This window comes from Carcharodon carcharias, chromosome 2 (assembly GCF_017639515.1).
Source record: "Carcharodon carcharias isolate sCarCar2 chromosome 2, sCarCar2.pri, whole genome shotgun sequence".
NCBI classification, from domain to species: Eukaryota; Metazoa; Chordata; class Chondrichthyes; order Lamniformes; family Lamnidae; genus Carcharodon; species Carcharodon carcharias.
The window spans coordinates 125050942-125077786 of NC_054468.1; the positions used below are offsets into that span (position 1 = coordinate 125050942).

General features: G+C 43.0%; 1 protein-coding gene across 8 annotated transcripts in view; it reads left to right on the plus strand.

Annotated features, from left to right (window-relative positions):
* The window catches only part of utrn (utrophin), a 664110-nt gene that overhangs the window by 545988 nt on the left and 91277 nt on the right, over window positions 1-26845 (plus strand). For all 8 annotated transcript variants that reach the window (XM_041182782.1, XM_041182783.1, XM_041182789.1 and 5 more), the window contains 4 exons: window positions 6967-7052; window positions 20811-20968; window positions 22356-22522; window positions 24154-24265. In XM_041182782.1, the coding sequence (XP_041038716.1) occupies window positions 6967-7052; window positions 20811-20968; window positions 22356-22522; window positions 24154-24265 (523 nt within the window). The remainder of the gene's footprint in view (window positions 1-6966; window positions 7053-20810; window positions 20969-22355; window positions 22523-24153; window positions 24266-26845) is intronic.

Consider the following 26845-nt stretch of genomic DNA (forward strand, 5'->3'; position numbering starts at 1 on the left):
CACGACCCTTATCAATCATCCTTATTACTTCCTCCAAAAATTCAATCAAATTAGTCAGACATGAACTTCCCTTAACAAATCCATGCTGACTGTCCTTGATTGGTCAATGTATTTCTAAGGAGCAGTTTATCCTGTTTTTCAGAATTGATTCCAATAATTTGCCCATACCATGGTCAGACAGACTAGCCTATTATTATTCGGTCTATCCCTTGCTCCCTTTTTAAACAAAGGTACAATGTTAGCAGGCCTCCAATCCTGTGGCACCCAACCTGTATTCAGTGAAGATTGGAAAATGATGTTCAAACCCTCTCCAATTTCCTCCCTGGCTTCTTTTAACAGCCTGGGGTACATTTCATCAGGCCTTGGTGATTTATCCAATCTCAAGGATGCTAATCCCCTTAATACTTCCTCTCTCCCTATGTTTATCACATTCAATGCATCACGCTCCTCCTCCTTAACTACAATGTCTGCATTGCCCCCCTTTTGTGAAAAGAGACGCAAAGCATTAATTAAAAACCATACCCATAGCCCCCGCCTCCACACATAGGTTACCTTTTTGGTATTTTGTAAGCCTTACTCTTTCCTTAGTTATCATCTTAATCTTAATGTACTGATAAAACATCTTTGGGTTCACCTTGATTTTACTTGCCAATATTCTTTCATGCCCTCTCTTTACTTTCCTAATTTCCTTTTTGATTTCACCCCAGCACTTTCTATACTCTTAGCTTTTTGTAACATTGAGTTCTCGGTGTCAGACATAAAATTTCTTTCACAAAAACAAAAATACCTGGAAAAGCTCAGCAGGTCTGGCAGCATCTGTGGAGAGGAACACAGTTAACGTTTCGAGTCCGCGTGACTCTTCAACAAAACGAAGGAAAAATAGAAAAGGGGTGAAATATAAGCTGGTTTAAGGGGTGGGTGGGACAAGAAGAGCTGGATAGAGGGCCAGTGATAGGTGGAGATAACCAAAAGATGTCACAGACAAAAGGACAAAGAGGTGTTGAAGGTGGTGATATTATCTAAAGGAATGTGCTAATTAAGGGTAGAAAGCAGGACGAGCAAGGTACAGATAGCCCTGGTGGGGGTGGGGTCGGTTAAGGAATCGAAAAAGGCTAAAAGGTAGAGATAAAACAATGGATGGAAATACATTTAAAAATAATGGAAATAGGTGGGAAAAGAAAAATGTATATAAATTATTGGAAAAAACAAAAAGGAGGGGGAAAATCGGAAAGGGGGTGGGGATGGAGGAGAGAGTTCATGATCTAAAATTGTTGAACTCAATATTCAGTCCGGAAGGCTGTAAAGTGCCTAGTCGGAAGATGAGATGCTGTTCCTCCAGTTTGCGTTGAGCTTCACTGGAGCAATGCAGCAAGCCAAGGATGGACATGTGGGCATGAGAGCAGGGTGGAGTGTTGAAATAGCAAGCGACAGGGAGGTCCGGGTAATGCTTGCGGACAGACCGAAGGTGTTCTGCAAAGCCGTCACCCAGTCTGCGTTTGGTCTCTCCAATGTAGAGGAAACTGCATTGGGAGCAACGAATGCCGTAGACTAGGTTGAGGGAAGTGCAAGTGAAGTGCTGCTTCACTTGAAATGAGTGTTTGGGTGGTGAGGAGAGGGGAAGTAAAGGGGCAGGTGTTGCATTTTCTCCGGTTGCGTGGGAAGGTGCCGTGGGAGGGGGTTGAGGTGTAGGGGGTGATAGAGGAGTGGACCAGGGTGTCCCGGAGAGAATGATCCCTACGGATTGCCGCCGGGGGGGGGTGAAGGGAAGATGTGTTTGGTGGTGGCATCATGCTGGAGTTGGCGGAAATGGTGGAGGATGATCCTTTGAATGCGGAGGCTGGTGGGGTGATAAGTGAGGACAAGGGGGACCCTATCATGTTTCTGGGAGGGAGAAGGAGGTGTGAGGGCAGATGCGCAGGAGATGGGCTGGACACGGTTGAGGGCCCTGTCAACCACCGTGGGTGGAAAACCTCGGTTAAGGAAGAAAGAGGACACGTCAGAGGAACTGTTTTTGAAAGTGGCATCATCAGAACAGATGCGACAGAGGCGAAGGAACTGAGGGAATGGGATGGAGTCCTTACAGGAAGTGGGGTGTGAGGAGCTGTAGTCGAGGTAGCTGTGGGAGTCGGTAGGCTTGTAATGGATATTGGTGGACAGTCTATCACCAGAAATTGAGACAGAGGAGTCAAGTAAGGGAAGGGAAATGTCAGAGATGGACCATGTGAAAATGATGGAAGGGTGGAAGTTGGAAGCAAAATTTGCCTTCTATCTCCCTCTGGATGTTCAGGGGTCTACAATACACTCCCAGTTGTGTGAGTGGCCTTTCTTTGTTCCTAAACTCAATCCGTATGGTCTCAGTTGATGAGCCTTCTAACATATCATCCCTCCTCTCAGCTGTAATTGCTTTTCGAACCAAATTTGCCACCCCTCTCCCTTTTTATCTCCTTCCTATCTCGTCTGAACATTCTGTAACCAGGAATGTTGAGTTGTCTTTCCTGTCCCTCTTTAAGCCCTGTTTCTGTAGTAGTTATGATATCAAACTGCCACGGTTCTATCTGTGCCCTGAGCTCATCTGCTTTATTTGCTAGACTTAGGATGGTTCTGCTGTTATTGCTAAATTCATTATTGTTTCGTATAGTTTAATTGGCTAGGGCAGCAATTTCTTCATTGTTTCCTTTGAAAATAAATGTGTGGCCTGTTTACTGGTATTTAATGTTGCTTTTTACTCACCCCATTTACTGATCCATTTGCATTGCTTGTGCTCCTTAGTTGTTCAGAATGGTCACACTATTCTTAGCCATGTAAATCCTGCCCAGATTTAAAATATATATAGGGATAACCTAAAGAGGGATGGGAATTATGTTGAGATAAAAAAATAGGGAATGTAAAACAAATGAAAAAATATTCTAGAGAGACACAGAATATAGTATATTAAAATGTGTATTGTATTATATATTATTCCTATAGTTATAAAACAGAGCATTGTCCAACTTCCTGTGAGCATTGCTAGAGGTAGGACATGGTTTTCATCTGTATTCTCAGTGCCTGGAGCATTTATAATTGGAGATACAAATGCTGGTGCTTTACCAATTAAGCACACCAGTTGCAAATTTCTTCTAATTCAATAACTTTGGCTAGGAATTTTGTTGGGGGAAATATATGTCACAGGACTGTTGTGTAGCCAAGGCATTTTGTTCAGATTACTCTGCGTAATTGCAGCCAATCTTTCATTGACAAAGCAACACACAACCACAGAAGTTCATAAAAGAAAGACTTGCATTGTTAAAGTGCCTTTCACGACTTCAGGGCACCCAAAAGGACTTGAGAGTCAATGAAGTACCTTTGCAACATAATCACTGTTGTAGGAAAATATGGTATGTTTAAGTGAATTAGAAATAAAGAAATATTTTAAAAATAGTTGTGTAGTAATTTGGAGCACAGCATCCATGTACAGGTGTTAGCAGCCTGTTTAAATAGGGAAAATATCTCGGCTGATCTTGATTTTACTTTCAATCGCTACGTAGAAAGCTCTTTTCTAGTAATGATTGCTGGGTGGTAATGGGATATTGAAATCACAGAATCACAGTGCAGAAGAGGCCCTTCGGCCCATCGAGTCTACACCGACATGTGAGAAAAACCTGACCTACCTATCTAATCCCATTTACCAGCACTTGGCCCATAGCCTTGAATGTTATGACTATAACATAACAAGTGCTCATCCAGGTACTTTCTAAAGAATGTGAGGCAACCCGCCTCCACCACCCTCCCAGTCAATGCATTCCAGACTGTCACCACCCTCTGGGTAAAAGAGATTTTCTTCACATCCCCCCTAAACCTCCTGCCCCTCACCTTGAACTTATGCCCCCTCGTGACTGGCCCTTCAACTAGTGGGAACAGCTGCTCCCTATCCACCCTGTCCATGCCCCTCAAAATCTTGTACACCTCGATCAGGTCCCCCCTCAGTCTTCTCTGCTCCAACGAAAACAACCCAAGTTTATCCAACCTCTCTTCATAACTTAAATGTTTCATCCCAGGCAACATACTGGTGAATCTCCTCTGCACCCCCTCCAGTGCAATCACATCCTTCCTATAACGTGGCGACTAGAACTGCACACAGTACTCCATCTGTGGCCTCACCAAGGTTCTATACAACTCCAACACGACCTCCCTACTTTTGTAATCTATGCCTCGATTGATAAAGGTAAGTGCCTTTTTCACCACCCCACAAACATGCCCCTCCGCCTTCAGAGATCTATGGTCACACACGCCAAGGTCCCTTTGTTCCTCAGAATTTCCTAGTGCCATGCTGTTCATTGAATACTTCCTTGTCAAATTATTCCTTCCAAAGTGTATCACCTCACACTTTTCAGGGTTAAATTCCATCTGCCACTTATCTGCCCATTTGATCATCCCATCTATATCTTCCTGTAGCCCAAGACACTCGACCTCACTGTTAACCACCCAGCCAATCTTTGTGTCATCCGCAAACTTACTAATCCTGCCACCCACATAGTCATCTACGTCATTAATATAAATGACAAATAGGGGACCCAGCACAGATCCCTGTGGTACTCCACTGGACACTGGCTTCCAGTCACTAAAGCATCCTTCTGTCATCACCCTCTGTCTCCTACAACCAAGCCAATTTTGAATCCACCTTATCAAATTACTCAGTATCCCATATGCAATTGCCTTCTTTATAAGTCTCTGATGTGGGACCTTGTCAAAGGCTTTGTTGAAATCCATATAAGCTACATCAACTGCACTATCTTCATCTACACACCTGGTCACCGCCTCAAAAAATTCAATCAAATTTGTTAGGCATGACCTCCCTCTGACAAAGCCATGCTGACTATCCCTGATCAAACCTTGCCTCTCCAAGTGGAGATAGATACTCTCCTTCAGAACTTTCTCTAATAGCTCCCCTACCACTGACATGAGATTCACTGGCTTGTACTTCCCTGACTTATCTCTACAACCCTTCTTAAACAGCAGAACCACATTAGCTGTTCTCCAGTCCTCTGGCACCTCCCCTGTGACCAGAGAGGAATTAAAAATTTGGGTCAGAGCCCCTGCGATCTCCTCCCTTGCCTCCCTCCTAACTGATCACCCTGGCCTTGTGCTAGAAAGGGAAATGAGCAGTGTTTCCCACTGTTTCTTACCCAGTGACCAGTCAGTAATCAGCAAACTGTACCATTCCCTCTTTAATGTCACCCAGTGATGGCAGGTAACATAAGCCTCTCTGAGGCTCTAAGGCCTGATGTGTGGCTTTGTACTGCTGTACTGGTTGGATAATGGTTGAGTCTCAAAAATAACTTGGACTACCTGCCAGGAAAGCAAATATATTAAATGCCTCGTCCAACTGCTCTAAACTGATCAAAATATTTAGCACTCAGATTGTAACACAAATTATTTCACACAAACTGAAGTGGTGTAAGTACAAATGCGGACATGTAATCTGAGGCATTTGTTCAAAGCTAGATTTGTGAAATGAAGGGGATGAAGTACAATCTTTACAAACCTGATTAAGATACTGTAGAAACCTGAGGCCAAATATACACTTCTAATTGATCTACGCAAGTGAAAACATACTTGTCTTTTATTGCAGTGCAGTTCTAACACAGGGCAATTTTAGGAATAACCTGTTCACTGACACCCAGTTTGGTTTCCATCAGGGCCACTCAGCTCCTGACCTTATTACAGTCTTGATTGAAGCATGGTCAAAAGAGCTGACTCCCGAGGTGAGGTGAGAGTGACTGCGTTTGACATCGAGGTCATATTTGACCAAGTGTGGTATCAAGGTGCCCTAGCAAAACTGGAGTCAGTGGGAATTGGGGCGAAAACTTCACCGCTTAGAGTCATACCTAGCACAAAGGAAGATGGTTGTGGTTGTTGGAGGCCAGTCATCTCAGCTCCACTGCAGGAGTTCCTCAGAGTAGTGTCCTCAGCTCAACCATCTTCAGCTGCTTCATCTACGACCTTCCATCATAAGGTCAGAAGTGGGGATGTTCGCTGATGATTGCACAATGTTCAGCACCATTCGCGACTCCTCAGATACTGAAGTAGTCCATGTTCAAATGCAACCAGACCTGGGTAATATCCAGGCTTGGGATGACAAGTGGCAAATAACATTCGTGCCACACAAGTGCCAGGCAATGACCATCTCCAACAAGAGGGAATCTAACCACTGCCCCTTGACGCTCAATGGCATTACTATCATTGAATTCCCCACTATCAACATCCTGGGGGTTACCATTGACCAGAAACTGAACTGGACTAGCCATATAAATACTGTGGCTACAAGAGCAGGTCAGAGGCTCGGAATCATGCGAAAAATAACTCATCTCCTGACTCCTCAAAGCCTGTCCACTATCTCCAAGGCACAAGTCAGGAATGTGACTTGCCTGGATAAGTGTAATTCCCACAACACTCAGGAAGCTTGACACCGTCCAGGACAAAGCAGTCCGCTTGATTAGCACCCCATCCACAATCATTCACTCCCTCCACCACAGACGCACAATAGCAGTGTGTACCATCTACAAGATGCACTGCAGCAATTCACCAAGGCTCCTTCGACAGCACCTTCCAAACCCACAATCACTACCGTCTAGAAGGACAAGGGCAGCAGATAGGTGGGAACAATACCAGCTGGAAGCTCCCTTTCAAGTCACTCACCATCCTGACTTGGAAATATATTACCATTCCTTCACTGTCACTGGGTCAAAATCCTAGAACTCCCTTCCTAACAGCACTGTGGGTGTACCTACAACACATGCCTGCAGCGGTTCAAGAAGTCAGCTGACCATCACCTTCTCAAGGTCAACTAGGGATGGGAAATAAATGCTGGCCCAGCCAGCAAAGCCCACATCCTGTGAATGAATAAAAAAATAAATAAATCAAAGTGGTCCTGTACGGTATTCAAATAAGTAAAGCCAATCTGTGACCTTATGCAAATTTCTTTTCCAGGGGTAGGAGTGGAAGAATCAGAGTGCTGTCTTTGAAAATTGGCTTGATGTGCCTATCCAAGGGTCACCTAGAAGAAAAATACAAGTGTAAGTAACGACTTGGTCACTGCAGATAGGAGTATATATACTGACCCAGTCACTGCTGATACAATTGCAAGTAGCAACTTGGTCTCTGCAAATCCTTCAGAGTACATTCCTGGTATTTTGAACATGGATGGTGTTGCTGCTTCCTAAAAACTGAACATCACCAGTCACCTGAATAACTGCTGTTGTTAGCAATAACTTTTTTATCACTGGAATGTTAGGAAAAATATTAAAACTCTTTACCTTTGCAACAGCAGGTAAGTGAAGGTAATGTTTTCACCCCTGTTTGTTAGTCTGTACTCTGTAAACAATATACCTCAAAAGCTATTGGATGGAATTAAGTTAAACTTGGTAGAAGGGGTATGGCCCAAGGAAGAACTTTGTAGTTTTTGGCAAAGATACAAACCCAGATCCTGTTTTTTTTTTTAAAGATCCATGCACATCGGGAGATAGGGAAATTTGACTTTTTTTTTGGAAGTTGTTGATTGTTTTAGAATTTTGAGGATTGTCTCTGTCACTGTGGTGGAATTTGTCACATGGGAGCAGAGTTTTCAGAGCAGGTTGTTGGATGTGACGCTTTCTCAATGAGTTGGAAGCTCTGAGTAACAAGATTTCCTTTTTCAGCTTTGTATTTACAGATCATCAACTAGGCAGGGAAAATCCTCAAGGAAAGGCTGCATAATTGTAATAATGTTGAGTTAACACAGCGTGGTTGGAGGTATGCACTCTACTGAGCCCCCTCTTCATTCCTTTTTTTATTCATTCATGGGATGTGAGTGTTGCTAGCAAGGTTAGCATTTATTGCCCATTAGTAATTGCCCTGGAAGGTGGTGGTGAGCTACTTTCTTGAATTGCTGGAGTCCATGTAGTGTAGTTACGCCCATAGTGTTGTTTGGAATGGAATTCCAGGATTTTGACCCAGTGCCAAAGGGGCTATTGTGTCACTTGGGGACATTTGCAGTTGGTGGTGTTCCCATGCACCTGCTGTTGTTATTCTCTTTGATGATAAGGTCACGAGTTTGTCATGGTCCTGTCAAAGGAGCCTTTGAGAGTTGCTGTGGTGTATTTTGTTGGTGCAGCCACGGTGGTGGAGTGGGTGAATGTTTAAGAATGCATTAGCTAGTGATTCAGGTGCCAATCAAGCAGGCAGCTTAGTCTTGGTGTCTAGCTTAATATGCAGTAGCATTACAAGAAACCTTGTCCTCACTACTTGCAAAGTGCCATTTGAGTTGTTAAACGTACTGTTGATCTTGCAATGCAAAGAGAATCATCAAAACTGTTGCTGATGTTACCAAGAGCATCTCAGGAAATAATAATACTGTTCCTATACTTGATTCTTAAAACACAAGGCTGATGCCAAAGGTTGAGCTCAACACAACTTATTAAAATTAAGAAATAGATGTGTACTTTACCTTAATTTTTGTGAGGTTTATCAAGCTGGGTATCATTAAGTTCTTCCATCCCTGGCCTTTCAGATATAATCAGCAATGATCATCCGCAGGTCAGCAACAGAATGGACAGATGTACACATCTCCAGTAATAAATCTCTGCCCCAGTCAAAGAAGAGCAACAACTTGCATTTATGCTTAGTTGTAACATGGTTAATATGACTTGGTTGACCAAAGTGTCCTCTTCAGCTACCTCTCTTCTCCTGTCCTACTGCTTTCCCTTAACTGGTTCACATCAGAGAGTCTCCAGTAATGGCTTTTACGTCAAAAGATTTACAGTCCAGAAGGAGGCCATTCAGCCCATTGTGTATGTGCCAAGACATTTCTTCCCACCCCAGCACAATTATCTCTGGAGACCACCAATGACTCCCAGAAACACCATCTGAAGGCGCAACATAAGATTTCACAAGTGCACTGACAACACCCAGCAGTACCTCACTATCCACCTATATGAACAAAGAGCAGATGTAGGCCATTCAGCCCCACAAGCCTGCTCTGCCATTTAATAAGATCATGGCTGATCTGATAGTAACCTCAAATCTGCATCCCAACTACCCACGATAATCTATCACCCCCCCCTTCCTTACTCAAATTGTATCCAGCCCTGCCTTAAAAATATTCAAAGACTCTGCTTCCACTACCACCTCAGGAAGAGAGTTGCAAAGACTCATGACCCTCTGAGTGAAAAAAATTTCACTTCATCTCCATTTTAAATGGACGACCCCTTATTTTTAAACCGTGACCTCTAGTTCTAGATTCTTCCACAAGAGGAAACATCCTCTCCACATCCACCCTGTCAAGACCTCTCAGTATCTTGCATGTTTCAATCAAGTCACCTCTTACTCTTTTAAACTCCAGCGGATACAATTCTAGTCTGACCCACCCATTGCAGGCATCAGTCTGGTAAACCTCTGAACTGCTTCCAACGCATTTACATCCTTCCTTAATAAGATGACCAATACTGTATACAGTGCTCCAGATGTGGCCCTGTACAACTGAAGCATAACCTCCCTACTTTTGTATTCAATTCCCCACAATAAATGATAACATTCTATTAGCTTTCCTAATTACTTGCTATACTTGCATCTAGCCTTTTGTGATTCATGCGCTAGGACACCCAGATCCCTCTGCACCTCAGAGCTCTGCAATCTCTCACCATTTAGATAATATGCTTCTTTTTTATTCTTCCTGCCAAAATGGACAATTTCACATTTTCCCACATTGTATTCCATTTACCAGATCTTTGCCCATTCACTTAACCTATCTATATCATTTTATAGCCTCCTTATACCCTCTTCATAACTTACTTTCCTACGTATCTTTGTGTCATCAGCAAACTTGGCAACCATCCCTTCAATCCCTTCATTCAAGTCATTTATATAAATTGTAAACAGCTTAGGTCCCAGCATTGATCCTTGTGGCACACCACTCGTTATATCTTGTCAACCTGAAAAAGACCCATTTGTGCCTACTCTCTGTTCCCTGTTAGCCAACCAATTGTCTATCCATGCCAATATGTTACCCCTTACACCATTGACTTTTATTTCCTGCAATAACCTTTGATGTGGCACTTCATCAAATACCTTCTGGAAATCTAAATACCGGCTCCCCTTTATCCACAGCACATGTTACTTCCTTAAAGAAATCCAACAAGTTGTTTAAACACGATTTCCCTTTCAAAAACCATGTTGACTCTGCCTGATGACTTTAAGCTCATCCAAGTGCCCTGCTATAACTTCTTTAATAATAGCTTCTAACATTATCCCTATGACAGATGTTAAGCTAATTGGCATGTAGTTTCCGGCTTTCTGCTCCCTCCCTTTTTGAATAATGGAGTTATATTTGCTATCTTCCAATCTAATGGGACCTCCCCTGAATCTAGGGAGTTTTGGAAAATTGAAACCAACGCATCAACTATCTCGCTGGATACTTCTTTTAAGACCCTAGGATGAAGTCCATCAGGACCCGAACTCTTATCAGCCCGCAGCTCCAACAATTTACTCAGTACCACTTCTATGGTGACTAATTTTCCTGACTTCCTTCCCCACTTCCTTGTCCTGATTTATAGCTGCTTTTGGTATGTTACGTATATCCTCTATAGTGAAAACTGATGCGAAATACCTGTTCAATTCATCTGCCGTCTCCTTGTTTTCCATTATCAATTCTCCAGACTCACTCTCTATAGGACCAATGCTCACTTTATTAACTCTTTTTAAAATATTTATAAAAACTCTTACTATCTGTTTTTATATTTCTGGCTAGCTTCCTTTCATACTCTAATTTTTCCCTCCTTATTAATCTTTTAGTCATTCTTTGCCGTTCCTTCTATTGACCTTCCACCTGTCTTTGCAGAATTACATGCTTTTTCTTTAATTTCATACTAACTTTAACCTTTCTAGTAAACCATGGATGGCATGTCCATCCCTTGGACTTCTTCTTACTCGTTGGAATGTATCTATTCTGTGCATTCTGAAATATTCCCTTAAATATTAGCCACTGCATCTCTATTGGCCTATCCCTTAACCTAATTTTCCAATTCACTTTAGCCAGCTCAGCTCTCATGTGCTCATATTGCCCTTATTTAACAACTTAGTCTCAGACCCACTCCTCTCTCCCTTAAACTGAATGTAAAATTCAATCATATTATGGTTGCTGCTACCTAGGGGCACGTTCACTATGAGATCGTTGATTACTCCCATCTCATTGCACACTGCCAGGTATAGTATAGCCTGCTCTCTGGTTGGCTCCAGAATATGCTGTTCAAAGAAACTATTCCAAAAACATTCAATGTACTCCTCATCTCGGTTATCTTTGCCGATCTGACTTTTCCAGTCTATAGGCAGAATTTTACGTTCCGCGATCAGGTGTGGGCCTGATCCAATCGGCAATCGGGCGTAAAATAGCATGTGATCGCGCAATATTTCAGTCGCCACGTGCGCACGAGAGTCGGCAGTGTGCCTGCCAACAATTAAGAGGCCTATTAAGGCCGTTAGAGTTTCAATTAGTGGTGATTTTTTGCTGCCCGTGCAACATTACAGTTGGCCGGCAGGCGAATCGGGCAGGTGGCCTTCGGATTTTTAAGGAAGCCTCATCCAAGGGCGGGATGATTTAATAATTTTATTCAATTATATATTTTACTTTTGTTTTTATAAATTTTGTTAACCATATTGCCAGCTGCTAGAGTATTTTGAATTTTAGGAATAGAATAAACCGTAGTCACTTACCAGATGTTCAACAAATAACTAGCTTCTGCTCCTGTAGCAGAGTACAACACTTCCTGAAGGCTAAGAAAGTTAGAAAGCAAATGAACACCTCTTTCCCTTCCTTCCCTAACTCCCTTAATTACCCGGTTCCCAGCACTCTATTCTAAGTTGCACTTCTTCCGTAAACCTTACCGAAAGCACCTCTTTTCTCCTATCCACTGAATTCCCACTTTGAACCACATTCCCAAATGTACTCACTCGGTCTCTGTCTCACTCAGGCTGAAGTCTCCCCTCACTGTGCGCCTATTGATCTTGCATGGGCTCTATATTGTCAAACTGATTTTCCAACATCCAGTCCAAGATAAGCTCAAATTTCCCTGATTGAACATTGGGAAGACTGAAACCATTGTCATTATCACCTGCCACAAATTTTGTATGCTAACAGCTGACTGCACCCCCCTTCCCTGCCACTTTGAGACTGAACCAGATTGTTCGCAACTTTGGTGCCCTATTTTTTGAGTTGAGATTTTGACCCCGTTTCTTCTGCATTACCAAAACCTCTTATTTCCACCTCTGGAACATCACCTATCTCAATCCCTGCTTCAAATCACCTGCTGCTGCCTTCATCGATGCTTCTGTTTATGCAACTCAACTATTCCAATGTTCTCCTGGCCAGCTTCCTACCTTCCACCCTCCCTACAGGTGAGGGCTTCTGCTGCCCATATTCTAACCACTGCCAAGTTCCATTAACCTGTTGCTTTGCTTACTCACTTTGGCTCCCAACCAGCACTTTGCTTTAAAAATTCCGCATCTACATGTTTAAATACTCCCATGGCCTTACCCCCTCTTTACCCCTGTAATTTCCTCCAACCCTACACCTTCAGATCTCATTGTTCCTGAAACACTGGCCTCTAGTGCATCCCTCACTCTCTTCACCCTACCCTTGTTGGCCATGCTTTCAGCTCACTAGGCCCAAAGCTATGGAATTCCTTCCATTAACCCTTTTGCCTTGTTACATCAACCGGCATCGACCTAGGCAGCAGAAATTACAATGACAAACCCAGCCCTGTGGACCTTGCAAAGTCGTCCTTACTAACATCTGGGGACTTGTGCAAAAATTGAGGGAGCTGTCTCACAAGACTAGTCAAGCAACAACCTGACATAGTCATACTCTCGGAATCATACCTTAGAGATAGAAACATAGAAACTAGGAACAGGAGTAGGCCATTCGGCCCTTCGAGCCTGCTGCGCCATTCATTATGATCATGGCTGATCATCCAACTCATAGCCTGCTCCCTCTTTCTCCCCATACCCTTTGATCCCTTTTGCCCCAAGAGCTATATCTATCTCCTTCTTGAAAACGTACAATGTTTTGGTCTCAACTACTTTCTGTGGTAACGAATTCCACAGGCTCATCACTCTCTGGGTGAAGAAATTTCTCCTCATCTCAGTCCTAAATGGTCTACCCCATATCCTCAGACTGTGACCCCTGGTTCTGGACTCCCCCGCCATCAGGAACATCCTTCCTGCATCTATCCTGTCTAGCCCTGTTTGAATTTTATAGGTTCCTATGAGATCCACCCTCATTCTTCTGAACTCCGGCAAATATAATCCTAGCCAACTCAATCTCTCCTCATATGTCAGTACTGCCATCCCAGGAATCAGTCGGGTAAACCTTCACTGCACTTCCTCTAAAGCAAGTACACCCTTCCTCAGATAAGGAGACCAAAACTGCACACAATATTCCAGGTGCCGTCTCACCAAGGCCCTGTACAATTGCAGCAAGACATCCCTGTTCCTGTACTCGACTCCTCTGGTTATGAAGGCCAACATACCATTTGCCTTCTTTACCGCCTGCTGCACCTGCATGCTTACCTTCAGCGACTGGTGTACGAGGACACCCAGGTCTCGTTGCACGTTCCCTTCTCTCAATTTATAGCCATTCAGATAATAATCTGCCTTCCTGTTTTTGCTACCAAAATGGATAACCTCACATTTATCCACATTATACTGCATCTGCCATGCATTTGCCCACTCACTCAGCTTGTCCAAATCACACTGAAGCATCTGCATCCTCCACACAGCTCACCCTCCCACCCAGCTTTGTGTCATCTGCAAATTTGGAGATATTACATTTAATTCCCTCATCTAAATCATTAATATATATTGTGAATAACTGGGGTCCTAGCACCGATCCCTGCGGTACTCCACTAGTTACTGCCTGCCATTCGGAAAAAGACCCAGTTATTCCTACTCCTTATTTCCAGTCTGCCAACCAGTTTCCTATCCATCTCAATGCACTACCCCCAATCCCATACGCTTTAATTTTACACGCCAATCTCTTATGTGGGACTTTGTCGAAAGCCTTCTGCAAGTCTACTAGTTACATCCTCTCAAAATTCCAGTAGATTTGTCAAGCATGATTTCCCTTTCATAAATCCATGCTAACTCTGTCTGATTCTGCCACTGTTTTCCATGTGCTCAGGAATTAAATCTTTTATAATGGACTCTAGAATTTTCCCCACTACCGACGTCAGGCTGGGTATATAATTCCCTGTTTTCTCTCTGCCTCCCTTTTTAAATAGTGGGGTTACATTAGCTACCTTCCAATCTGTAGGAACTGTTCCAGAGTCAATAGAATCTCGGAAGATGACCACCAATGCATCCACTGTTCCTAGGGCCACTTCCTTAAGTACTCTGGGATGTAGATTATCAAGCCCCGGGGATTTATCGGCCTTCAATCCAATCAATCTTCCCAACACCATTTCCCTACTAATACTGATTTCTTTCAGTTCCCCCCTCTCACTAAACCCTGTGTTCCCCAAAATTTCTGGTATGTTATTTATGTCTTCCTTTGTGAAGACAGAACCAAAGTATGTATTTACTTAGTCAGCCATTTCTTTGTTCCCCATTATAAATTCCTGTTTCTGACTGTAAGGGACCTATATTTGTCTTCAATCTTTTTCTATTCACATACCTATAGAAACTTTTACAGTCAGTTTTTATGTTCCCTGCAAGCTTACTCTCATACTCTATTTTCCCCTTCTTAATCAATCCCTTGGTCCTCTTTTGCTGAATTCTAAATTGCTCTCAATCCTCAACACTATTGTTTTTTCTGGCCAATTTGCATGCCTCTTCCTTGCATCTAATACTATCTAATACTATTTCCCTTGTAAGCCATGGTTTGGCCACCTTTCCTGTTTAACTTTTGCGCCAGACAGGAGTAAACAATTGTTGCAGTTCACCCATGCGCTCTTTGAATCTTTTCCATTGCCTATCCACCGTCATCCCTTTAAGTAACGTTTCCCAATCCATCATAGCCAAGACGCCCCTCATACCATCGTAGTTTCCTTTATTAAAATTCAGGACCCAAGTCTCAGAATGAACTACGTCATTCTCCATCTTGATGAAGAATTCTATCATATTATGGTTGCTCATCCCCAACTAGATTGTCAATTATTCCTTTCTTATTACACAATACCCAGTGGAGAATGGCCTGTTCTCTCATTGGTTCCTCAATGTATTGGTCCAGAAAAGCATCCAGTATACACTCCAGGAATTCCTCCTCTACAGTATTGTTACTAATTTGATTTGCCCGATCTATATGCATATTAAAGTCACCCATAATTACAGATGTTCCTTTATTACATGCTTCTCTAATTTCCTGTTTAATGCCATTCCCAACATCACCATCCCAGATCATGTCCCAGACATCACCATCACCATCCCTGGGTATGTGCTGTCCCACTGGCAGGACAGACCCAGCAGAGGTGGCAGCACAGTGGTATACATTTGAGAAGGAGTTGCCCCGGGAGTCTTCTATATTGACTCATGGTCTCATGACATCAGGCCAAACATGGGCAAGAAAGCATCCTGCTGATTACCACGTACTGCCCTCCCTCAGCTGATGAATCAGTGCTCCTCCATGTTGAACACCACTTGGAGGAAGTACTGATGTTGGCAAGGGCACAGAATGTACTCTAGGTAGGGAACTTCAATGTCCATCACCAAGAGTGGCTTGTTAGCACCATCACAGACCAAGCTTGTCGAGTCTTAAAGACATTGCTAGACTGGGTCAGCGGCAGATGGTGAGGGAACCAACAAGAGAGAAAAACATACTTGACCTGATCCTCACCAACCTGCCTGCTGCAGCATTGGACTACCGCACAGTCCTTGTGGAGACGAAGCCCTGTCTTCACATTGAGGATACCCTCCATAGTCTTGTGTACCACTGTGCTTTTTAAAAATTAATTCATGGGATGTGGGCGTCGCTGGCTAGGCCAGCATTTATTGCCCATCCCTAACTGCCTTGCTCAGAGGGCATTTTTTTTTTAATGAATCAATCATTGCTGTGGGTCTGGAGTCTCATGTAGGCCAGACCAGCTACGGATGGCAGATTTCCTTCCCTAAAGGACATTAGTAAACCAGATGGGTTTTTACTAGAATTGACAATTTCACGGTCATCATGAGACTTTTAATTCCAGATATTTACTGAATTCAAATTCCACCATCTGCCGTCTACTCTGGGTCTCTGGAACACTAGTCCAGTGACAATACCACTACGCCACCGCCTCCCTTAAATGGGGTAGATTTCGAACCAATCTAGCAACTCAAGACTGGGCTTCCATGAAGTGCTTTGGGCCGTCAGCAGCAGCAAATTTGTACTTAACCACAATCTGTAACCTCATGGCCCGGCATATCCCCCAGTCCACCATTACCATCAAGCCAGGGGTTCAACCCTGGTTCAATAAAGAGTGCAAGAGGGCATGCCAGGAGCAGCACCAGGCATACCTAAAAATGAGCTGTCAACCTGGTGAAGCTACAGGATAGGATTACTTGCATACCAAACAGCATAAGCAGCAAGTGATAGTCAGAACTGTGATTCCAGAATCAACGGCTCAGATCTAAGCTCTGCAGTCCTGGCACATCCAGTCGTGAATGCTGGTGGATAATTAAACAACTCACGAGAAGGAGGCTCCACAAACATCCCCATTCTCAATGTTGGAGGAGCTCAGCACAGCAGTGCAAAAGATAAGGCTGATGCATTTGCAACAGTCTTCAGCCAGAAGTGCCAAGTGGATGATCCATCTCAGCCTCCTCCAGAGTTCCCCAGCATCACAGATGCCAGTCTTCAGCTAATTCGATTCATTCCACGTGATATCAAGAAATGGCTGAAGGCATTGGATACTGCAAAGGCTATGGGCTCTGACAATATTCCTGCAATAGTACTGAAGACATGTGCTCCAGAATTTGCCGCGCCCCTAGCCCAGCTGTTCCAGTACACCTACAATATTGCATCGACCTGGCTATGTGGAAAATTACCCAGGTATGTCCTGTACATAAAATCCAACCCGGCCAATTACCACCCCATCAGTCTCCTCATCATCATCAGTAAAGTGATGGAAGGGGTCATTAACAGTGCTATCAAGTGGCACTTACTTTGCAATAAATTGCTTACTGATGCTCAGTTTGTATTCCACCAGGGTCACTCAGCTTCTGACCTCATTACAGCCTTGGTTCAAACATGGCCAAAAGAGCTGAACTCCTGAGGTGAGGTGAGAATGACTGCCCTTGACACTAAGGCACCATTTGACCGAGTGTGGCATCAAGGAGACCTAGAAAAACTGGAGTCGATGGGGATCAGGGGGAAAACTCTCTGCTGGTTGGAGCCACACGTAGCACAAAGAAAGATGGTTGTGGTTGTTGTAGGTCAATCATCTCAGTTCTAGGACATTTCAGGAATTCCTCAGGGTAGTGTCCTTGACCCAACCATCTTAGCTGTTTCATCTGTGACCTCCTTCCATCATAAGGTCAGAAGTGGTGATGGTCGCTGATGATTGCACAATATTCAGCACCATTCGTGACTCCTCAGACACAAGCAGCTCATGTCCAAGACCTGGACAGTATTCAGGTTTGACACGTGGCAAGTGACGTTTGTGCCACACAGGTGCCAGGCAATGACCGTCTCCAACAAGAGAGAATCTAACCATTGCCCCTTGACATTCAGTGGTGTTACCATCACTGAATCCCCCACTAAAAATATCCTGGGGTTACCATTGATACGGATGTGAACTGGACTAGCCATATAAATAGTGTGGATACAAGAGCAGGCCAGAGGCTAGGATTCCTTCGGCGAGTAACTCACCTGACTCCCCAAAACCTGTCCACCATCTACAAGGCTGAAGTCAGGAGCGTGATGGAATACTCTTCGTTTGCTTAGATAAGTGCAGTTCCAACAGCACTCCAGAAGCTTGACACCATCCAGGGCAAAGCAGCCATTTGATTGGCACCCCATCCTCAAGCATTCAATCCCTATACAACCGATGCACAGTAGCAACAGTGTATATCACCATTCTGACTTGGAAATATATCGCCGTTCCTTCACTGTCGCTGGGCCAAAAACCTGGAACACTGACAGCACTGTGGGTGTACCTACACCACATGGACTGCAGCGGTTCAAGAAGGTAGCTCACCACCACCTTCTCAAGGGCAGTTGAGATGGGCAATAAATACTGGCCTAGCCAGTGACACCCATATCCTGTAAATGAATAAAAAGTCCTTTCTCCTGCTTTCTAACCCTGCTTAAGATCTATCTCTTTGACCAAGCTATTAGTCACCCAATTAATATCCCCTTCTTTGTCTTGGTGTCAATTAAACGCTCGTAAAATTCCATGGGATAGTTTACTATGCTTTAGGAGCTATATAACTGTAAGTTGTTCTCCTTTTGAAAAGACATTTCAGAGTATGCTACAGTGCAGAGAAGAAACATTATAAGTAAAGAGTGGGAGGAACAGGCGGGAGGTGATGGGGGTGGGACATGGGTAGCGGGGGGGTGGTGGTTAAGGGCATGGAAGCGTGCTTGTGGACAGGGTGAAAACAGGGCAAGCCTTTTGAAATTCAAGGCCAGCTACTATTTCACCAGGCTGGCATCGCCACTTCCAATGTGCACCAATCTTGTTTCCCAGCTGAATGAAATTGACATTGTGATAAGGTTTCTGTTCCGAGGTTTCACCGGTACTGAAGCATCTCTTGAAACATATTCGGACAGAGTCATTGCTTGAACCTGCTCCTTATATGGAGAAGTGAAGATGAACACGTGCTCTCAGTGACTATTAGGATCATAAGGAGATTAGGATCTAATTTCCTGTTTCCTTTAGCTGTGCCCTCTTCACCAGTTATTATGTCAAAGTGCTCAACAAAATAATTGCTGACAAAACAGAGGATTTAAAGAATGGAAAATGGCACCCTAAAATTCCAGTAATTCTGTGCATTGTAACAAAGTTTTTTTTACAAATTAAAGCAAAGTTCAATGATGAATGTGTATACCCAAGGGGCAGAATGTAACCCAAGCAATGGGGGGTCTTTCCCGCTGGCTGCAGAGCTGGCGAGAGCCATTCTCACCTTCTTTAGGGAAGGCTGCTGTATTAAGTGCCAATCAGGCACTTAACTGGCCAGTGGTGGGCCTTCCCCAGGATAATGGACCCCAGAGGTAGGAATCCTGCCATGCTGAGAGCTGCCGGCCATTCTGGCATCTCTTGTTTGCAGGCAGTACCGCTGGTGGAGTGGTGGTAGATGCCAGCAATGCATCCATCAGAAGCTCAGCATCAGTTAGGGTCCCAGGCCACAGGTGAGTGAGGGTGGGATGGAGTTGGTGGGCGAGGGGGGTCGGAGACAAGAACAGGGGCGTGGCTGTCAGTGGGTCCCCACCTTTCCTAATGCTGGGTCCCTTGGTCAGGCACTGAGTGCATGATAACAAGGGTCCATCCCTTGGAGGCCACAAGCAAACTCGCCAGGGTCTGCTTTTCGGGCACCCCACAAGGCGCCTGCCCCACCCGCTGCTGGTATTCAACCAGTGGCTGCTGGCTGAGGCCTTAAGTTAGCATTATTGCACGCTTAAGGGCCTCACTTGGTTTTGGGATGGGAAGGCCATCCACAAGCAAATTAATACATCTGGCTGTCAAGAAATTCTGTATGATGATGGTAGACTCTGTACATTGATGTAAATAAAGTGTCAATTTATGCATCAAGTGAGGAAAAATAACTTCCTTATTTGGTGTGAGTAATTCTTATAGAAGAGATAAGAAACTTGATTTTAAAAGATGATTGCCTTTTGTACTATTATGTATGACCATTGTATGGCCTTTTAAAAGTTAAACTCACCTTCGGTTTTAATTTAAGGACAAAGTGTGTTACATTATAACGCAGAGCATGCTGTCTGTCCTTGTCTAACCTTAGGACAGTACTTATGGGTTTTAAAAATATAGTTAAAGATGTGCTTCTTAAGTTACTTCTGAAATGTTTTATATCTATTTACTGTTTATATTAACTAACCGAACACCAGTTGGGAGTTCTATATTTGCTTCTGTAACGTTTCTGTGGTGTTTGTTATAAATGTATTTCATAATCTGATCAATGTTTATTAATTTGGTCCTGTTGGCACAATTTGTGAAATTGTTTTTTTTTGTTATTCTACTTGTGATGGCCTGAATTCTGGAGTTAACCATGTAGGGGATCAGTGGGAACCAGTCACCATGCAACTTCAGAGCACAATAGTAAGCTGCTCACTATTTTTGTTATAAGCTCCCTCATGGGCATAGACAGATTATGAAGGTGGATTGAAAACAATTGTTTTATAATTACAAGCTGAATTCATGATTTAAGATTCGATTTAGGTAGCAAGCTCCTCGTCACAACAGCATTTCACACGTTTGGCAACACCATGAGAAAGATCCCTTGCATTTAAGAAGATGCACATATAAGCAAAAAGTATAATGGCGAAGAGGACAAAGAAAGATTAGAGCAGTTTAAGCTTTACAATCAAGAAAGAAATTGTTGAAAGGATTTCCTCAGAGAAGCATACAATATACATACTAAATTTTATCTGAAGAAACACGTTTTTTTTTCAAAGTAGATCACAAGTGCAGAATCGGAGATCAAAAAATAATGAATTTATACCAGGTATCCGTGTAAGTTTCTTTACTGAGAAAGAAATGTTTAACACCATCTACAAAGCAAGGTAATCGGGATAAATACATTGGATGTATTGAGTTCTCAACTGCCTCTCTTAAGATTAATAATATCAGTGTTTTCCTTATTGATAACTTTTGCAGATCTTTTCAAACAAGTAGCTGAACCCATTGATCTGTGTGACCAACGAAGCCTGAGCCTTTTGCTTCATGATGCAGTCCAGATCCCTCGGCAGCTAGGGGAAGTGGCTTCATTTGGAGGCAGCAACATTGAACCAAGTGTCCGCAGTTGCTTCCAACATGTAAGTGTGCTCTACTCCTGTTCCTAAAGACAAGGGCGCACAACAAAAGGTTGTCTTCAATCCAACACTAATTGATAACATCAATCAGACTGACCTAAGGATAGTTCATAGGGTAATGCCACTTTGCAATGTTGAGAACAAAGCACATTAATGAAGCAGAGTATGCATCTGTCTGTCATACCTGACCTGGGAATGTATGATGCTGACATTGGTAACCTTAAATAGGTGGTGACTCATTCCTCACTATTGACATCTCTCAGTTTGACGAGTGTTAAGAATGCTTCACAAGATCTAACAAAGACTGCAAGTAAGCTACAGACATATCCTATTTGTAAAAAGGGATTAGAATTCTTTAAAGAACCTTTTTTAACAACTGAAGCCACATTACTTTTTGTATAACCATTCCACATTCATCTTATTTTCTTATTTTTTCACATTCAGTCAATCCACAACTCTGTTCAAACATTGTTGTTTCACTTAAATGGGAGCATTTATTGAATGGAACTTACTCATACTGCAGTTTTCAACAACAAATGTTTCTGTAAGATTTCAAATTGATCTGTTACCTGAATCACATTGTCAGTCGACCCCTCCTTTTACTGCACCTCCAGTCGGCTGCCTTCGTGTCTTTGTGTCAATTATTTAAGTGCAGTCTATCTCTACGTTTATACATTAACAGATTTATTCAGCTCTACATCATTGGAAAAGTGGGTTATGGCTTAAACATATTTACGTAAGAGCTTCTCTGAGAAACATCTTCCCCTTCACATAAAATTACTTTTTGAAATACATTGATCTAACTCAGCAAATGCAGTAGCCAATATGTGTGCATCATCATCCCATAGCTAACAACTAAATAATTGACTGGTAAATCTGTTTTTTTTCCCTGAATGTTGTTGGTTGAGGGCAAAATGTTGGCATGAACACTCAGAGGACACTGCTTGCTATTTTTCAGGAACAGTAGGATCCTTAATGTCTCATCTGAAAAGGGGATCTATTCTTGGTTTAATATCTGAGAGGACACCTGCAACAATGCAGCACTCCTTCAGTATTGCCCCTCCAACAGTGCAGCATTCCCTCAGGACTACCTTTCCAAAGTGTAGCACTCCCTCATGACTGTTCCTCTGGTAGTGTGGTACTCTAGATTCTCTGCTCATGTTTTGGATTGAACCTGCAACCTTCAGTTCCAGAGGCCAAGTGTGCCACCACTAATCCAAGGCTAACATCTGTATAAAATAGTTAATACTTAAACATTTTAATTATACCAATCCAGTAAAAACAATGTTTGAAAGCCCAATATGAATGTATTAGATAGTAAATCATTGAGGATAGCAGACAATAAACTTTGCCTAAATGTTGATGCAACTGGTCTTTCATTTTTCCCCAGGGCCAGAACAGACCAGAGATTGATGCTAAACGGTTTGTAGAGTGGATGAGACTGGAGCCTCAGTCCATGGTCTGGCTGCCTGTTCTGCACCGTGTGGCAGCTGCTGAAACTGCAAAACATCAGGCAAAGTGTAACATCTGCAAAGAGTGTCCGATCGTAGGCTTCAGGTAAGACATGCAACCTAGCAGGAATTAAGTGATATTGGGAGAGAATTTAGAAACTTCTAAATTCAGCAAATAATGCAACAGAAGTAATTAAAAGTCCCAAGAAATTCATGGGTCATAGAAGTAATCTGCATCTTAATTTTTGGGAGAGGTAAGTACTGCAGGTTTGACATTTTGTTCCCAGACCCATCGAGCACAGCCGCTCTGGATTAAAACCAAGTTGTGACTGGGCTTCTGTCTGCCTCTCTAGTTTGTAATTATTGAAAATGTACAAAAGGGCTTTTATCAGTCCTTCAATCAGAAGGTACACATTCTATGAAAGTGGTTCCACATGGTGTTGCAAGATGATCGACAAGGCTTCTTGTCCATTATTCTCACCCAACTAAATTCCAGATTTTGGAGAGGATTTCCTTAAGGGAATTTGCACCTTTTTGATTAACTTTTCTCCTATAATTCGAAGCTTGATGGTCTTGGAAAAAAGCCTCCCTCTGTTGTTTCATTATGACTGACATCAGTTTTATCATTGTCAAGTATGTTGGCTCCTGCAGTCTCTTGAGGCCAGTCTGGTACTGCTGGATTCCCATCTATTCAAGATCTGTGCCTCCAAATATATCTCTTTGTTCTACCATCTCTTCAATCTTTCTTATTCCCAATGCACCATCTGTCTGTGCATGTTCAATGTGTGGCTCAGAAAAGTGATTCCTCTCATCCCTTTAACTGCCAAATTACATTTGTACAAATTATATTTGTATTGGATTAAGAAAGCTGCAGTTCTATCTCAGTTTATCTACTGCCTTGAAAATTGTGGCCTGGCCTGTAATTGACAGTGAAGTTCCTGTGATCTTGTTGCCCATGCTGTTTACATGCAGATTTCTCCTCTTAAACGGTTTGGTGCATTGTTTGACATTGCCTTGGACATCTCCAAAGATTTGAACAGACTCTGTTCTTTTTGATGTGGGCTTCCAACAAAACCCTATTCATGACTATTTTCCCTTCATATATCTATTTGTGCTTTAACTAACAGCTCATTCTTGGAGTTTGCCATAAAGTCAGGAATTTCCAAGTTTCTGTTCTCTCTGCTGCTCCGTTTCATCATATTAATGACCTCCATTCTATATCCAATTCTAGGCACTCATATGTTGATAATTCCACTCTGCATTGATCAAGTTTCTTTAATTTGTGCACCCTTGGTGAACATAACCTCCATCCTTTGTGCAGTGGCTACATCATTACATTTTATTTGATTGCACTCTTTTCTTCTCTACCTGTAGAACTTCCCTTCTTCCTGAGCCCAAAATGTAACATCCTGCTCATTTGTTACCTTCTTTACAATCTCACACGTTACAACCACTGCAGTCCACTATTCAAATTCACCTTTACAAGGACATCAAAATTGTGGACCTCTTTGCATCTGTTTGTCCTCCCTACAATTTTCAGTTTTTTTGAAATACAAACTTGTGTAATTTAACCATTTAACTTTTTCCCCCTTCAATAGATAGGAAGATCTAAACTAAAATAGAAGATGGAAGAGAAAATAAAGTCAAAAACCCTTTAATCACCTAATTGTGGAGAAGAATTGAATTTCATACAAAACTTGCTTGACATTTCTTTTTCGCCCTGCTCTTCCTCCCCAGGTACCGCAGCCTCAAACACTTCAACTATGACATCTGCCAAAGCTGTTTCTTTTCAGGGCGCACAGCAAAGGGACACAAGTTGCATTACCCAATGGTGGAGTATTGCACTCCGGTGAGTAATATATATTCCTTATATAATTGTTCTAATCTGTGTGGATAAATCACTGTGAGAGACTTGGGGATTCAGATACAGTAACCTTTAAAAGTAAAATGCATGGATAAAATGTTTCTATACCGTAGTACCCCTATGAAATTACCAACACTTAAGTATAATAAAGGCATCTGGCGGTGCTTATTGAGTGCCAGAGGTGGATGAACTTGGTGTCATTCCCAATGCAGTCTTTTGTGCCCCTAAATTTACAGCACAAGATTCAGGAGCAACAGCTTTTCTTAAGTCCTTCAGTTTTCTGACTCATGCTGGGAATTGCCAGAAACGCAAGCTAACTTCTAATATTTCACCCAAGTGCCTATTCCTCAAGTGTGACCTGCACAGTAGATTTCAGTTGGCTATTCAATTATGAGAATGAGGGGCAACACAATAATTCACTTAAGCAAGCCATAAATAAATGAGTGGAATGGGCAGACAGATGGCAGATGCAACTTAATTTGTCTAAGTGTGTAGTTAACTACCTCTGGAAAGCAACTAAATGGTGTGGCTCAACAGAGAGATCTAGGAGATTTAAATACATAATTCCCTGAAATTTGAAACAGTTTGATTAGTAAGGGGCATGCGAGGAGACAGGAGATTACGCTGAAGTGAGACGGCGACCGAATGAGTAGCGAATTAAGTTCACATGAGAATTTGGTGCATGGGGGAAAGAGATGTGGTATACATAGGAATTATGCTAAGTTAATTAAGAAAGTAATTAAATTAAGTTAACTAAATAACATAAGTAACAATGGCAGGACAGGTGTTATGTTGCAGCTGTGGAACGTGGGGGCGTTTGGTTGACAAGGCGATCCATGACAAACACGTCTGCAGAAAGGGTAAGCAGCTAGAGGAATTCTGGATTAGGATTATTGATCTGGAAGCCGAACTTAATACACTGCACTACATAAAAGAGAGGGAGAAATACCATGGTCTACCTGGACTTTAGCAAGGCTTTTGATAAGGCCCCGCATGGGAGACTGATAACGAAGGTAAGAGCCAATGGGATCCAAGGCAATTTGGCAAATTGGATCCAGAATTGGCTAAGTGGCAGGAAGCAGAGTGTGATGGTTGAGGGTTGTTTTTGGGACTGAATGCCTGTGTCCAGTGGGGTTCCACAGGGATCAGTGTTGGGTCCCTTGCTGTTTGCGGTATATATAAACGATTTAGACTTGAATGTAGGAGGGTTGATCAGTCAGTTCGCGGATGACACGAAAATTGGTGGGGTGGTAAATAATGAGGAGGATAGCCTTGGATTACAGGAGGATATAGATGGGCTGGTCAGATGGGCTGATCAGTGGCAAATGGAATTTAATTCGGATAAGTGTGAGGTAATGCACTTGGGCAGGACAAATAAGGCACGGGAATACGCGATGAATGGTGGGACCCTGGGAAGTACCGAGGATCAGAGGGACCTTGGCGTGCATGCCCACTGATCCCTTAAGGTAGCGGGACAGGTGGTTAAGAAGGCATATGGGATACTTGCCTTTATTAGCCGAGGCATTGAATATAAGAGTGGGGAGGTTATGCTGAAACTGTATAAAATGCTGGTTAGGCTACAGCTAGAGTATTGTGTGTAGTTCTGGAATCCACGTTATAGGAAGGATGTGATTGCACTAGAGAGAGTGCAGAGGAGATTTACTAGGATGTTGCCTGGGCTGGAAAGTTTTAGTTATGAGGAGAGATTGGATAGACTGGAGTTATTTTCCCTGGAGCAGAGGAGATTGAGGGAAGACATGATTGAGGTGTATAAAATTATGAGGGGCATAGATAGGGTAGACAGGAAGGAACTTTTCCCCTTTTTGGAGGGATCGATAACCAGGGGACATAGAATTAAGGTAAGGGGCAGGAGATTTAGAGGGGATGTGAAGAAGAAGCTTTTCACCTATAGGGTGTTGGAATCTGAAACTCACTGCCTGAAAGGGTGGTAGAGGCAAAAACCCTCATAACATTTAAGAAGTATTTGGATGTGCACTTGCGATGCCATGGCATACAAGGCTTTGGGCCTAGTGCTGGAAAATGGGATAAGAATAGTTAGGTACTTGTTTGACTGGCGCAGACTCTATGGGCTGAAGGGCCTTTTTCTGTGCTGTAAACCTCTATGAATCTATGACTATGACCTGAACACTTTGTTCTAAAAGACCTTTGGACAAGGTGTCTGGAGACACCTCTTAGACTAGGGTCACCTGTTTTGGTCAGTGGTGAGGGACAGGGGATGTGACCATGATTGAGGGCAGGTAAAGAGACTGCACAGACAGTAATGGAGGAGCCCCAGACTTTGCAATTGCAATTGAGGTGCTTACAAGCTGCTTGGACGAAAGCGAGATCTGCAAGCTGGATGAGCAGGCTGGCCATGGCACCATGGTACAGGAAGGTGTTCAAGAGGGAGGAGCAAACAGGAATGTAGTGGTAGTAAGGGGCAGTATAGTGAGGAATATTGACACTGTTTTCTGTAGCAAACAGCGAGAGCCCAAAGGGCTGTGTTGCCTGCCCAGTGCCAGGGTTCAGGACATCTGCTCAGCGCTGGAGAGGAACTTGGAGGGG